Source organism: Rattus rattus, chromosome 10 (genome assembly GCF_011064425.1).
Source record: "Rattus rattus isolate New Zealand chromosome 10, Rrattus_CSIRO_v1, whole genome shotgun sequence".
Taxonomy (NCBI): Eukaryota; Metazoa; Chordata; class Mammalia; order Rodentia; family Muridae; genus Rattus; species Rattus rattus.
This window is the reverse complement of record NC_046163.1, coordinates 66,851,674-66,866,044: the sequence shown is the minus strand read 5'-3', so window position 1 is coordinate 66,866,044 and position 14,371 is coordinate 66,851,674. Positions and strand designations below refer to the sequence as shown.

The following is a 14,371-nucleotide window of genomic DNA, read 5'->3' as shown; positions in this document are numbered from 1 at the left end:
GAGAGGATGCTTTATGAATGCGTTTGCTAGGCCACGTGACTCGGCAGCCAGGCGACTCGGCAGCCACGTGACTCGGCAGCCACGTGACTCGGCAGCCAGGCGACTCGGCAGCCACGTGACTCGGCAGCCACGTGACTCGGCAGCCAGGTGACTCGGCAGCCAGGCGACTCGGCAGCCACGTGACTCGGCAGCCCTTAACTCAGTAGCCTGTGGTTCAAAAATCTTTTCTCAACATCTTTCTTTGGTTGCTTTTTCTCCTCTTTAATGAAGTGCTGGCTATTCGCAGCTGTGTATCTCGCGCATGCGAACCTTCTCAGCCTTCCCTTTTTTCTTCTTTCTTACTGCACTTTCGGAAACATCATCTCAGAGTTTCTCCCGAAGTTTCACCCCAGCGCTCACACTTCCAACACCCACAGTGTCCCTTCTTTCTTCTCCGAGAGGTCAATGACTCCTAATTTTCTGGTATCCTGGTTTTTGTCTCCTTGACAGAGGCTTTCCTCTTCTTTCTAGATTGTGTATTTTCTGCACATATACTGTTTGTGTTTCTCAAGTAATTTTTTGTGTTTATCTTGGTCCTTTTGTCCAACTTGAAGAGTGATGCACCAGCCCACCCCATATGAAGCTATATCTTCTGGAAGGTCCCTTAATCTGTTATACGGGAGTATTTTATATTACATGATTCATTGTTTTCCAGGTAAAAATTAGCAGTTTCTTATAAGAAGGCATTTCTGACTGGCGACTTGACATAGAGAACGGAGCTAGAAAAGGTAGCCAAATTCTGTGTTCCCACTGTAGTCTCAATCTCTGATTTTACCCCTCTGCATCGCCTCTGCCACTCTGTGCCTGGTGCCCCCAATTCTTAATATACATCACCGAGTTTCCCTGGTGGATAACTAACTAATCTCTTGGTAGGTGGACTGGACCAGATGATGGGAGAGCGACACTTGGATAGGTCTGCAGGGGGAAGGACCTTGGGTACCGGTCACTTCGAAGATCTTCAGCTAGGTTCGTCTTTGACCTTTACTGCACCCACCCACCCCTCCACAGTGTCTCCTGTTTCTATACTCCCAGATTTTCTTCAGACAATAAGCTGTTTCATATCATTCTTTCTGTCTCCAGTGTGATGCAACTTGAATAACCATTATAGACAAGTTGCTTCTTCTATGTAAGTTCTACTTCCAAAACTGTGTTCAGAGCTGGCTTGTGCCGGTGCCTCCTCACCCACTTTCGCCATTCTTGTGGGGTCATGTTCATTTGATGGCCTTCCATCAACTTCTTACATTGGGAAGATGCAGTCCAGCTCTCGTCCCTCTGTTATCATCCACAGTGATCCCCATAAAGGACAGAACAGATATAATCATGTTGCCCCAGACACATTCCTTCAGTTTGTCATAAAGCTTAGAGACAATATTTTGATGGATATAAATAGATAGCCCGAGGCACGGTTCTTTGCTATGCGGAGTGTGTGATTTATAAAGATGCTGGGGGACAGGAACAGCATAATACCCATCTCCCGAATGGTACTTATTGTCAGACTTTAACAGTGGACTCAGTGTCCTATCCAAGATTCCTTCTATGCCGTATAATCCTCACCAGAGCATGGGGCTTTCTGCTTTATGGATCTCTCGCACATTGTCAGACTTGACAGTATTTTCACATACTTTGCAAATATCTATTTAGTTTCCCACCCCCACTACAGGATAGAACTTTGCAAATTTAAAATTGTATTTTTCCTTTAGAATTGTTTTTGCTTCAAACAAATATGTTTGAGTAAACAATAAATAGACGTCTCTAGTGGCCAATTAACTTGTCCACCTTTCCTTGACACAGCAAGCATCTAGTCCTGGTGCACATGGCAAAAATGGATGGGAAGGGTAATGCTAATTAGAACATCCGAATTAGATGGGAGTGTATGGGTCTTTTCTTTGAAAACACACTTAAGAAGACAAGGAACATTTTTAACATGAATATCGAATGTCTAGCTACCTGTGTTTGCTAATTGTCATAATTATGCTTTGCTTTAATTCAATATACCTCTTTCCATACTGGTGGGAAAAATAAAAAAATACAAAATACAAAACAAAAAAACTAGAGACATACCTATATTCCAGCTGAACCTATCATATTCGAAACACAGTGGTAGACAGAGTCGGTCTACGTGTATTTAGGTGAATGATGGTGATTCGTCTCATTAGGGTCAAAGCAGGACAAGGGACCACACACATTTCCTTCTTCAGTCACACAGAGTACGGGGGGGGGGAGGTCGGCAATAATAGCCTCATTTCTATACTTGGAAAGAGCATTAAATCTTACTGCTAACAGTGGATGACAATGATGACGATGGTGATAATGATGATGGTGATGATGGTGATGATGGTGATGATGATGGAGTGTCATCCTTGGGAAGGGGCCATGCTAATAGTCTCTGTATTATTGTGATTTTAATGTACGTGTTGCCAAAATCCAAAATAAGCAATTACTACTATTCTTTAGTTTGTTTGTTGAGACGAGGTCTTACTGCATAGCCCTGGCTCACCTGGAACTTGTAGACCAGGCTGGAGTCAAACTTGTAGACCTATATCTCCAGTCCCAACTCTTGAGTTATTAAAAGACTTCCCTTCTAATCTCTTGTAATTTCTTAGCAAGGAAAGACTAAAAAAAAGAGATTCTACCAAGAATCCAGTAAAATTGTTAACAGCTATGCAAACACTATTTGATCTACTTATGTGAGATATATTTTTTAGTTCTGGCATAATCTGAAATACACAAATCAAATATTTTCTAAGAGACTCAGTCATAAAGTGTTATAATTCTAATTAAAATTATATTTTGCTCTACAACAGGATTCATTAAAAGGGCACATTTAAATAGAGAGGCTCTCTTATATTTATCCAGCAGCAGATGACCAGGCAAGAGATACGAGATCAGGAAAACAGCTTTTCAATGCTCTGATATGCAGTATAGATTACTTGAGAAATATAGGAAATTTGATAGGCGTCCACATCTACAGCAACTTTTAAGTGAGATTTTTTTTTTTCACGGCTAACCTGATTTCTTTGATATGTGCTTCCATTTCGTATGATCAAAGTTGTTTAGATTGGCTGATAAAAAGCTAGGTACCTTGAAGTAATATCACGGATTATAGGTATTGAAATGCCACTTGGAGTATCTTCCGCTGTGCTGACTTGGGTGCCATTGCTTTTCACACAGGCGTCTTTTGTGCAGACTTCCACCTGCAAAGATTAGTGTGGAAAGGAATGAATATAATCATCTTCAAAACAGAGCAGTAACACTCCGAATCTACCCCCCTCCCATGAATCTCTTCAAATTCTCTACAACCTCACGAGGCTTAGTAAATATTCATTTTTTTGTGTGTGTGAATCGAGTCCAGTGGCACGAGCTCAGAACAGAGTACAGCATTGGGCTCATGACAATTGATTTACTGATTAGCATGGCGATGCTCTGTCTCTGCTTCTAACCCCTCACGAGGGGAAGGCTTATTAATCTATTCTGAACGGCCAAGGAACGGGAGATGCTCAGGTGCTGATTCCCGAGCCTAATAGCTTATCCCTGCACAGTGCTCTCCAGATCTATAACCATGTGCTGTAATGATGATATCTCCTGCAAGCCTTGACACCTTACAACAAATTGCCTAAATGCTAATATCTAATGGGAGAAAAATGAAGCCCAGGGAAACCTCCCAATGGGCTGAGCTATTTTATATCCATTTGTTCCAGCTGCAATAGTATTGTCCCCTTAATCACAGCAGAAAATCATCACTCACCCCTTAAATCCTGCCACCTAGTTAGAGCAAAAACTGAGAGGGTGGAAGAATTTAGGATTGGAAATGGGCCCCATCAAATATCAGTAACCCACAAAAGGAGCATATCCAGTAGCTGGGAGGAGGAATGAGTGGATACACCAGGGAAAGCTGATGGAGCAGCTACCAAATGCAGTATTATTCTATTTTCAATTAAAGGATAAAGTCAACTATTTTAAAAAGACTCATTTACTTTTAAAAATGTGCATGTCCGAGTGTATGTTATGTGCAACATGTGTTTGCAGATTCTCATAGAGGACAGAAGCAAGTGACAGATCCCTTGCAGGCTGAGTTATGGGTGGTTGGGAGCCATGGGAGTTCTGGGTAGAACTGGGGCCTGCAAGAGCACCAAGTACTCTTATCCACGGAGCCACCTCTCCAGCCCTGAACTGTACTTTTTCTCGTACTAATTGACATTCAAGGCCTTACACACAGAGGCAAAAGAATTCTATGTACCGATGGTTCTTAAATTCTAGTGTTATAGTTTCAAGTCAATCGGTCTTCAGTTCTTTACATCAGAACTTAGTGGATGAAATTCACACTGTATTTAATAGACATCATTCTGTTCCAAACAGTGTTGTACCTAAACCGGAACTGGGCATGCGTTTACTACAGCACGTTATACACAGCTACAATATTGCCTTTTGTAGTAACAGTTCATTGACTTAAACAGTCTCAAGATCCTACATTATGATTAAAGATACAAATAAGGAACAACCTTTAAGGTAGATTATCTTAAAATACAGCGGCATCGATTTTGTGCTCACTGGAAGACATTGGACTCTGGCACACAATGGGATCAACCCAAGAAACTCAATGAAATTCTGTCTTCGGCATGCATGACGTTATTTGTGACGGGCTCTCGACCAAGTAGTTTTTTAATGTCTTCTGATATAAAATGATTGTTATATGATGAGATATGCATTTCAACACGTGTTTGCATGTTACATGTTCACCACGTGCAGTGAAGGAATCCGTGTAACAAATGGAGCGGTCTCCTTGCTTCTTCATGTTTGGAGTTCAAGTCCTCCCTTCCAGCTGGTGATGTAGTAAGATACTGTGGAATTAGCACCCCACTGTGATCAACAGCACAGGAACTGTCCCCAGCTGTCAACTGGAAGGCAGAGAAATCAGGAAACCCAAGATCTGGTCAGTTGCCTGGTGTTTGTTCTGGGATTTACTACACCCTACCGCTTTCTTCGCTAACATATCACACATATGTTTATGCGGTGAGCTACTTGTATCTGCTTGTGTTCCTTCAAAAGATGTTCTTTTGACTTGAGGGAAGAATGACGCTGTGTCTTCTTTCTAACTAATGTAATGCTACCAGGCTCTGCCTTGAGCCTGTTTCTAGTACCTTATGTTGGATAACATGTGAATGAAATGTAGACATGAGAGGTTACCGTGTTTACTTGAAAAGGCTTTAAAAACCAAGTTTTAAAATTGAAGTCATGATTCCCTTTCAAAAGGGGGGCATGAATTAATTTATTCAACAGGACAACTCGCTATTTTGTAGAAGAGGTTAACCTTGGGAAGTTTCATTCTACATATTGGGCATAACCGTTTGGTGCTGATTTAAATGATGTTTAACATCATAAAAAGTCACTAAAGTTTAACATTCAACTATACGGCCATGCATATGTATGCCAAGTACAGTAACCCAAGACAACCACTCTTACAACACAGAGATTAAGGCAAACATTCAAATATATTGCCTTCAACTTTAGCCTTCTGTCTCCATTTCAGTGACACAAGTCTGATTAAAATATGCTTTCTTCTGGTCACAACCAACCCAACACAGCAGTGTGAGTAAAGTTTCCATTTTACTAAAGGGGACATGGCATGTGATTTTCTATGACAGCCCTTGTTCTATAGCCCAATATTGAGTGACATGTGCACACAGCCCTAATGTTCTCACCACCAGCCTGAACTCAGCCTGCTCAGCTTGATATCTAAATATTTTAATTAATTAGTTAGTTTTGGGGTGTGTGTGCACATGTGCATGAGTGTGATTGTGTGTGTGTATGTGTGTGTGTGTGTTCATGTGTTTGTATGTAGGCCAAAAGAGGATATCAAGATCTCTTAGAGCTGGAGTTAGAGGATATTTCGAGACACATGGATTATTACGTGGGTACTAGGATCTCACCACAGCACAGCAAGAGCTCTTGACCATGGAGCTACGTTTCCAGTTCAAGACTGTCAGCTTATGTAAGGGAATTGACCATACTTCCTTCTCAGAGCTCAGCCCTGTCCTACAACAGGGACCCAATGAAGACCTCACGGTACAGCATCCATCACCGTCCCGTGCTCCTTGATCACTAAGATGTAGCTTCATGGGTTTATGAGTTGACCCATATGTGGTCCTCCTTATATGTGTGGACTCTTTTTAAGGAGTGTGACCGCAAATGTCAGTCAGCCCACATGTGCTAATGTAATGTGGTGCTAATGTAACTCACATGGCTTGTTGTGAATCAGAGTGCAAAGAAAAAAACAATTCATGAAGGTTTGTGTGTGTGTGTGTGTGTGTGTGTGTGTGTGTGTGTCTATCGTTTCTTTTGATTGCTTATGAAGCTAAGCCTGTTGTCCTGGTAGGGATGGCTGGAGACTGTAGTCAAATTTTAATTAATTAATTAATTAATTCTGGACTACATACATACACACATGCACAGACACCCACACACATGCACACTCACACACATGCACACTCACACACATGCACACTCACACATATGCACATACCCATACCCCAAAAACAATTAATTAGTTAATTAATTAATTAAAATACTGTAGATGTGCTTCCCTCTCAGACATGGAAAAATCTGACATGTGACATGGGCAGACACAGTACTACTGACAAAATGTTTCTGGGATCAAATAAAATTCCTACATTTAATGCCTTTTTGAAATTATTCATGAACTGCTCATGAATTTTAGAAGCTGCATAGATTATTTAAAAATTTACTAAATTTCAGCCTTCTTTATGAATGCCGAGATCCCGAAATCTTTCCGTCACTGGTTTCTTCCCTTGGCCTTGTTATCTCCTGTCTCTGACATTCAGAAGATTACCAGTGCCCCCAGGGTAACTCTGTATCTCAGACGCTTTAGTGCTCTGGTATTTCTCCTGGTTTAGACTCAGTAGACACTGAACAGGGTCCCTAAGCTTCTGGTGGACAAAGTACTCTCTAAACTCTGTGATGAATTCGCCATGTGCTGTAAGGACTCTTCTAGGGAGGGGGGCCTGGACGTGAAGATTCTTCTTGATTCCCAAAGACAAACCATTTTAATGCAGCTGTCCTCATCTGCAGGGAAAACCCTTTGTTTTGCTTTTAGTTTGCTTGTTTTGTTTTTGAGCTTTTCGGGGTTTTTTTTTGTTTTTTTGTTTTTTTTGTTTGTTTTTTTTTCTTCTGCTGGCTGTTCTTTATGTTTTCCTGATGCATTTGAAATCTGAATGCTAGCGGGGAACAGTGTTTCACATCATCGGTGCCAGGGCCTTAGGAAGGGGGAGGGACAGCCAGGAAGCCATTGAGCAAGGCTACTTCCCTGAGTAAGTGGCAGAACAAAAGAACAGAGAGAAAAACTTCTACATCAACAAGTGAATTCTGGTTTTGGCATGAACAGAAAGGTAGAGGAAGAAGAAAACCTAGAAAGAGTGTTGGCGATGCCGCGGTTAGCTTCCATGATGCCTCCCTCAGCAGCACCGGCTCCATCTTAACCAGGCGCCCTTCTCTAGGGGTTCGAGTCTATGAGTCCTCACCGCAAACCGCTTTCATTCCGGTCAATTTCATTCTCTTCTCTCCTCTTTCCCGTCGAATAGACAATAATCTGTAGCCAGGACAAAGGGCCTCCACACTCAGAGGCCCCGCTCGGCATGTTGTATTTAACGCATCCGTGAGCTTAACCATCCAAAAAGAAACAAAACAGTGGTCTGACCTGAATGTCATAGATAGTGAAGGGAGACAGGTCTTCCAGCGTGAACGACCCCGGCGCGCCCGCTCCAGCCTTGTGGAGCTCGTTATTTGCATAGACAGAAGACTCGGTGATGACGGCATTTGGGTTTGAAGGCGATGTCCAGATGACACGTACAGCTGTACTGTTGATGATGACAACCTCTGGGGGACGCATGCCCCGAGGCTCTGGAATTAAAGAAAGGAACCGAATAAGCTCCAGCTGTCTCAACCAAAGCACTTGTTAGACTAAATGCGGATTGGTGCGCGCGGGCTCAGCGAAGGGCTCCCCTCTTATCCGCTCTCCTGTGATGAAGCCATCACAGTCTGAAGTCCTCTGCAAATTGGCTTATTAGACTCTCAGTCAGAAACCAAAAGGAATTGGTGGCAAAACGCTCCGTACCACCAGCATAGTGCTAATCTTCAATGCTCTGCGGCCAGTGTGGGGGGGGGGAGATCTAAATGATAAATCACCCACCCGTCCGCACCTCTAACGGCTGTCTAGTATTTATGTCTCCTCGGAGGAGGGGGAGGGATTCGCTACTGAAGCCAAATAAAATAAAATAAAATCTAAGTACATGGAAGCTGCTGGAATGTTAAAGAAAAAAAAATAAATAAAGAAAGAAAGAAAAAGAATCGTTCGCTGTTACTAGCTTGTAACTCAAGCGATAGGAAGCAATAATGCAATATTGTCATTATGTAAATGATTTTGAGTGTTGATTACCATAGGTAATGATGAAATCTAACATTAGAAAAAAACCTTGCTTAGCGTTAAATTACACAATTATTCAGGCATGTCAGAAATAACTACGCCAAGGCCTATTTTTATCATAAGAACTCATCTTAACTAGTTGAAAAATCGTCCTTGTGATCCGTCCTATTTTATAAACAAAAGGTGCTGACCTCTGACATCACAAAGGGAAATGGGTTCCACACTTAAAGAGTTCTGCTAATGGCCTGGAACACTCGCTTGGGAGGTAACGATATTATAATGTTTATAATGAGACCATATAAAGCCAGAAAGATTAGGAAGACCATTCCAGACTCATTTCCGACTCGCAAGTTGACTCTCTGGCTTCCTCTCCCTCGCTAACTGGCTTAGAAACCGAGACATGCAATTCTTCTTCCGGGCTGAGCTTCTGCCTACTGGTTTTTTGTTTTTGTTTTTTTGTTTTTTTCCAGTGACTGAGTGAGGGCTCTCCCTGAGCTTGGGTGTCATTTTGAAATGCACTATGCTTCTGAGACTAATCTTAGAAAAAAATGTTGCTGAATATCACCTTTTATTAATGTGAACTGGCTCCCAACTAAGACTTCACTGCAACGAACGGGCAGCATCCGGCCTGATGGCTGATTATTTCGGCTCCGAGCTGGTGTCTCAAGGGTCCTGGCCCATTCATCTGTCCCTTTGAGACAAGGGGCACCTTAGCATTTTGGTTCCTACCCCTTCCTTTCAGCACCAGGAATTTTATAAAGGAAGGAGACTGATCTTAACTCCAGAAAGGATCCAGTAATCCCACTGGCGTGACTGAAGCCAAGAGGCCCTTGAACTCTTCACTCACCTTCCTCCCACGTGGTCACACGCACTATTGTACTGTTGATCGCATGGACTCCATTGAAGACCAAGAGGAAAACCTGGTACTCCACATTTGGGGCTAAGTGGCCAATGATGTGAGAGTCTACATCTGGGAAGATTTTCAGAGACTCCACCGAGGTCCCAGAACTCCAAAACAGCGTGTAATATTCCACATCACCTTGCAGATCTTGAAATGCTATTAACAGAAAACACAGAATGTTGCTTATGTGGCAGATAGGGAAGGCAGAATAAATTCTCTTAACTGTTTCTAGAAAGGGATAGAAACAAAATGGTAGACTTTCAGTTTTATAAAATGTTCTAGAACCTTCTCTGGGGGTTGAAACTGGAGGAGTTAGACTTTATCTTTAAACAAATTCTATTTTTCTTTTCACTCTATAACCAAACTAGAAGTCATATTAGGGAACATATACTTCAATTTTTCCTTCGAATATTCTAATTATGCTATTTACAGTTATTTAAAGAACCCTCAAAAATCAACCTATTTACAAATCTATGTGCAATGAAAAATGACACACTGATGAGGATTTATGTGACATTTTTCAAAGATTTCTTTATATGAACATTAACATTGTGGGGCTCATTGCACAAAAGGCAAATTTTAATTTTGATTTTTCTTTAGCCACGATACTACTTTTGCTTTATCTCTAGAAATATTTTTAAAGGATATGTGTGCCAGTGCGGTTGGAAAGGTTTATGCCAGAAAATTTTGTAGTTTAAGTTGGCAAACCCCGGAGATGGAGGCGTTTCTCTCCTCTGATGTCATCAACTGGACTCATAGCCATTCTTATTTCCTAAATGATAACATCAGTCCTGTTCAGCAAAGCCACGCGGATTGTCTGTGAGAGAGTTTCCTCTTCTCATTAGAGCATCACTCACTAATCTGTGACCATCCCACCACACGGGAGATGTGTTACACGTCAAGTTTGTGTTATTGGATACCTTAGGCAATCAGGCTAATCTGAAGGTTAAACCTTTATGACACGAACTTTACGAGTGCTTCTCGATGCTCACGTGAGAGACTTCCTGGGGAGACACAACACATACACATGCACTCACCCAGAAAGGGAGCCCACTACGGACAAAATACCTAAGTGTCAATTGTAGCAATGCACGATTTGGTGAACCAGTGTTCCTTCTTCTGGGTCACTAACAGGGGTGTGGGGGAGGGGTCACTGATAAGGACAATGGGTAATTTAAAAGCACCTACATTACTGGCAATCCTACCCCAGGATGGGTGGTAGGCAGACACCAAAGCCAGCAACTCTGGGGCTGTGCTTGCGGCTTGCAGGCTACACTGCCATCTGAACCTTTCCTTTCACAGTTTGGCTGGCAAACATCCCCAACCCCAGCAACTGATTATTCCTTCTGCGTTGCTGGGGTTGGGGCTCCAACTGCCCAGAGCACCCGACTTTCTATTAACCCCGTCTGGTGGGTTTCTCCTCATTCCCAGAGATGTTCCAGTTTGGAGAGAGTGTCACAATCATGTGGACTATGCCAAGCAGACAAAGGTAAACACATTTTACTTATGTTTACTTTACAGATGTTCCACGTAGCCCACTTAGATTCATAGATTACACACATCTTGGAACTGGCATTGAGAGTTTAAGAACACAGATACTGCCCATTCTTACCCTGGCTCCCCTTGTCTACCCACTTGACACAGAATACAAGCTACTTACTGCTCCAGGGACGAGATACAAGATGGTGGCTTAGTCCTGATGCAGAAGCCTTTGGGAGTGTTATTCTTTCTGGACTAGAAACAGGCAGTGTACCTAGACAGCAAGGGTCAACGTTCTGCCTTGTCCTGCCTTTTGCCGAATCTGAAGACACTAAACTGTAGAGAACCTACATACGCAAATGACATGGACACTCTGTGCTGCTGGTCACCACCACAGAGATGTTCTGTGAGGCCTAATACATAGTCTGTTTGCACTGCTCATGCCATGGCGTGGCTTCCTAGTCAGTGAACCATTTAAGGGACAGAAGAGCCACAACTTAGGGACTTCTGTGTATATTCCATTGACCTTATTTTCTCTCTGAGAGATGAAGAGTTGTAACTGAATTAGTTCAGAAGAGAAAGCCGGTGCGTGCTCCTAAGGAACATTCACCCTTTCTGTTGATTGCTAGAAGCAACTGGAATATAAATTTTTGTTTTCTAAAGGAGGAAAATTGTGTTATATGGCTTCTTCATTTCATAAGACAAGGGAAATACTGCTTAGAAGATTCTTCCCTTTCATAAGGAGATGGGGGTTTTAGAAAACATTTGAATAATGTTCTTCAAAAATAACTGAAAAGGGCATGTCTTGATGAAAAGAAGCTATGAGGCATAGGAAAATATGTGCCTGGAATTACGAAAAGGTTTGAATGGGGATGCTGTAGAGATCTACCTTGGATATGAAAGGGAAGCAAACACAGAAACAGGGAAGAATTAAAACCTGCATCGAATGAAGAAAATCTGCAGAATTTCAGATACCCAACACCAAAGAGTAAAGAAAAATGTACCTTCCAAAGTGGCAGCAAGATACAAACGACAGTATCTACCTGCAAGTCTTACTTAGGCGAGAGTGGCATTTATGTTATAGGAGTAACCAGCTGCTTTTAAAAAAAATTGTAACCAGCTGCTTTTAAAAAAAATTGGATTTAAAGCCTGTTCTGACACTTCTAAAGTGACCAAGAACTTGAGAGTAGGTAAGTCATGGGCCTAGTAGAAAGCCTACAACTGTTATCCTGCTACAGGAACAAAGCAGGGGAGTGACTCCTGATGATGTTCTGCGATACTCAAAGATCAGTGCCTTGCTCAACCCCCAGAGAAGCCCCTGAAGCAGCTTCTTGCAGTAGATGGCAATTAACAGAGACTTGGAGCAGGACAAGGTACAGAGAGACTTTGGAGTACTGGGCTTTAACTGGATGTCTTTGTCCACTCCTGCACACAGGGGTCTCTGTGAAGAGGAGGCAGAAGGACTGTAAGAGCAGAGGTGGTGGATGACTCCAAGGAAACAGTGTGTTCTTAGACATAATGGGGCTGATATTACTGTAAACTCACAGACCGACAGCATAGTTCAGAGAAGCACGGGTTCAAGGCTGGCAACATTGTAGCAAGGAGAAGGATAAAGGATACCAACCCCATCCCCACAGGAAGCTATTTACGCTTGATACAAGCTAGCAGATGAAAAATCAGATTTTGCTAGTAGAGTGTTACTGGGTGTATCAGCCACACTCCTGGGCAGGGGCACAGCCAGGGCTACTTGGCCAACACAAAACAAATCCCATGGTGTTTTTTGTTGTTTTGGTCATTTGTGTCTTACTGTTCTATGTTTTGTGTTTGCATGCATGCGCGAGTGTGTGTATATGTGTGTGTTGTTTTTTTTTTTTTTAATACTTTCATTTTTAGAGAAAAAGAACATGAAGTTGGGTGGGTAGGGATGTGGGAGGATCTCTTTGTGAGGATCTGGGAAAAAGAGTATGATTAAAATATATCTTATGAAAGTTTTAAATAATAAAAATACTAGGGAGACCAACTTGAAGGAGGGAATCAATTCTTTTGAGTCAGTGTTAGAGGATTAAGGCCAGAGATGTCTGGTTCCATTCCTGTGGGCCCAAGGTACAGGTGAATCATGTGTGTGAATGAAAAGGAAGGACAGGAAGCAGAGACCTTAAGGGTGCTGACCTGTGAGAACCTTCAAACACTGCAGCAAATATTCATCGTTATATCAGTTAAACCTTACCCACAATGAAGAGATGCTTATAAAGAGAATATAATTTATCTTACTTTTCTATGGCTTTGACAAAAATGCCATCGTCAAGGCAACTTATAAAAGAAGGTGTTTAATTTGGGCTCATACTGTCAGAGGATTAGGGTCTGTGACTGTCACGGTGGGGAGCATGGCAGCAAGCAGGCAGGCACAGTGGTGGAGCAGCAGCTGAGCGCTTACACTTTTATCCTTAAGGTGGAAGGAGAGAAAGAGAGAAAGTCTAGGCCTGGTATGAGCTTTTGAGACATTAACACCCACCCCTCAGTGACACACCTCTTTCAACAAAACCACACCTCCTAATCCTTCCCAAACAGTTTCACCGAACAGAGACTGTGCATTGAACATATGAACCTTTGGGTTCACCCACACTACCACATTCTCTTAGCCAGATTACTGACAATATATCTAAATATAGGTGTATCACGGTATACCCTGGCTAAAGCAAACTAAAAGTTAAGGATTATCTACAAAGTCGGATATGCCCATTGTGTTCCTTGTTGCTGGGATAGAACACCCAATGGCAACAGCCTCAGGGAGGGTTCATTTAGATTCAGGGTTCAGAGGGTACAATCCATCCCAATGGGGAAGGCAAGGATACATAATGTCAGCTCTTTTTGGGGGTTTTGAGAAGCAGACAATAGGACAGGAGATGGAGACTGGGCTGTAACCTTCAATGTGAGTTCTCAGTGACATAACTTTACCAGCAAGGCATGAGGTCCCAAAAGTTCCACAACCTTCCAAAACAGCGCCACCAGTTGGGAACTAAGTGTTCAAACACATGAGCCAGTGGACTATCCAGTCCACATCCAAAGCATAGCAGAGGGGGAAAGAATCAGACGGGCTTCAGAAGGCTTCAGAAGACAGGGCATCAAGTGAGGGATGGGGTTGCTATCCCACAGCCGAAGCTCTGACCCATAATTCTTCCTGTCTGAAAGAAATGCAGCGATAGAAATGGAGAAGAGTCTGAGGAAAAGAAGGTCCAGTGACAGACCCAAAGAGGGATCCAGCTCAAGGGGAGGCCCCAAGACCCGATACTCTTACTGAGGCCATGGGACATTCACAAAAAGGAACTATCCTGACTGACTGCCCTCCAAAAGACCCCACAGGCAGCTGAGAGAGTCATATGCAGACATGTGCACATGACCAATGAACAGAAGTTGCTGACCCTGTGGTTGAATTAGGGAAAAGCTGGAGGAAGCTGAGGAGGAGGGCGACCCTGTAAGAGGACCATCAGTCTCAATTAACCTGGACCCCCGAGATC

At 42.7% G+C, this 14,371-nt stretch overlaps 1 protein-coding gene and 1 non-coding gene across 2 annotated transcripts in view; both read right to left on the bottom strand.

The window, feature by feature from the left end:
• Ush2a (usherin) overlaps positions 1-14,371 on the bottom strand; it is a 670,292-nt gene that overhangs the window by 193,256 nt on the left and 462,665 nt on the right. Inside the window, exons 44-46 of the mRNA XM_032915475.1 lie at positions 9,324-9,533; positions 7,751-7,953; positions 3,121-3,233 (exon numbers count right to left, since the gene is read on the bottom strand). Coding sequence (XP_032771366.1) covers positions 3,121-3,233; positions 7,751-7,953; positions 9,324-9,533 — 526 coding nt within the window. The remainder of the gene's footprint in view (positions 1-3,120; positions 3,234-7,750; positions 7,954-9,323; positions 9,534-14,371) is intronic.
• LOC116911891 lies at positions 2,362-2,465 on the bottom strand. The gene has a single exon (XR_004389401.1). It is a non-coding gene; the product is annotated as a U6 spliceosomal RNA (small nuclear RNA).